Below are 1,654 nucleotides of genomic sequence, written 5' to 3'. Positions count from 1 at the left end.
TTCAAGTGTCTGCCTTTTGAACTTAGGACGGAACATGATGTTCATGGCACAGGAAGGCCTTTCCGTCAGTTTTTCCCACATCAAATGGGGAAAGAGAATTATGAACTAAATACTTTACTGCCACTTACCTGGGACAACAGTCTCTTTTTCAGCATTCTTGGGTAATTCCATCATAACAAAAGGAAAAAGATCACACACGCCCACTCACTCCACCTTCTATCATCACTCTAGTTCAAGCAATAAGGAATTTAATTTGGGAAGTTCTATAAGTATTAGAAACTCTTCATAAGGGATCCGACGAGCTTTAGAATCTACGTTGCTGTGAGAGCGTTCCGATGCTCTTCTGTTTCGGTTTAAAGACGAGCTTAAAATATTATTTTGCATTGATTTTATTTGAAAAAACTGTTTAGTATGATATAAGTACTTTTATCATTTCTAATTCATTGAATAAAGAAGGAAATTATATTCGTAACTTCTTGTTCTTGATATATATGTTAAACAAACGAATGTCTCAAACTATTTTTTTTTGTAGCCAATCACCAAACATTTATAATACTAATATTATCATTTTTAGTTTTTACCACGTTATAAAACAAAAAATCATATGAAAGTTTTCATAAGTAGAGTTTATTGAAAATATGCTGGAAATATTATAAGCTCGATGCCTGAACTCCAGTTTGCTGTTTAACGGGTAAGGGAGAAGACTACGTCTGCTGGAGCTGTGGTTTGTCTCTATAAAATGCCAGGAATGGAGGTGAAATACATTACTAGGATCGTCGTCGATTTTGTATTACTATCGATAGGTAAGTTATGCATTAAATCACGCATGATTCTGTAAACCTAGGGAAAGGAGATTACAATAGGTGACTCGGAGGCGGCAGAGTGGGCTGGGCCTTGCAGGTACACGAATGGGCGGCCTTGGATTTTCCCCTTTTTAACAGTCATGCTTGTCACAGAAGACTTGTCTTCAGTCAAATGTTGCAGGATATAGAGACGGCCAATGCTGGAAACGTATATCTATTTACAGTCTGTGAAAATACATGCTGGACTAATTAAATTTCTTGTCATTTTTTAGGCCATGATGTAATAGCCGCTTTTGCCTTTGCTTTTAGCCCTAAACTGAGGATGATACAAAGTAAAGAGAATGGAAGGACTGAGAAAGAACTTGGCAAGTGCCCGCCCTTTGCGTAGTTTCTGTGAAATTACTTCAGATTTAACAATAAACGTGAACAAAATCTCGGGGTCGTAAACGGCACACCTGAAACTCAAACCTTGAATTAATAGCTCTATTGTTATTAGAATGCGGCTATGACATCTTCCTCATTTCAATTATCTGTGAAATTCTCATTTTAGTTAGTTTCATTCGCCCAGAAATTATCTATCTGGTAAATGTTACCGAGAGCGACGCACCCTCTCAAAGACCGTTCCAAAATCGGATTTTTTATATCTCTCCTCTACCCCACGATCTTGGGGGATGCGTGGGGAATCGGGGGTTGAAGGGGGGGGATAATGGATAGCACTGGGTGTCAATAGGAAGCTGCAGAAATCGAAGAAAGTGATTTATGAAACGTTAAAAAGTCGATTTTTCGAAAACCCGAGCCAAACATTGTCCGACGAACGAAGTAAACAAGCACAAAAAACGGTAAAAATCGGC

The 1,654-nt window shown here is 38.2% G+C and overlaps 1 protein-coding gene across 1 annotated transcript in view; it reads left to right on the top strand.

Annotated features, from left to right (window-relative positions):
* Positions 1-692: 692 nt before the first annotated feature.
* LOC119581068 (putative phosphatidate phosphatase) overlaps positions 693-1,654 on the top strand; it is a gene marked incomplete at its 3' end in the record, with an annotated part of 16,211 nt that continues 15,249 nt past the window's right edge. The window contains 1 exon segment of the mRNA XM_037929379.1: positions 693-803. Coding sequence (XP_037785307.1) covers positions 740-803 — 64 coding nt within the window.

This window comes from Penaeus monodon, chromosome 14, assembly GCF_015228065.2.
Source record: "Penaeus monodon isolate SGIC_2016 chromosome 14, NSTDA_Pmon_1, whole genome shotgun sequence".
Lineage (NCBI taxonomy): Eukaryota > Metazoa > Arthropoda > Malacostraca > Decapoda > Penaeidae > Penaeus > Penaeus monodon.
This window is presented reverse-complemented; position numbering and strand designations above follow the sequence as displayed.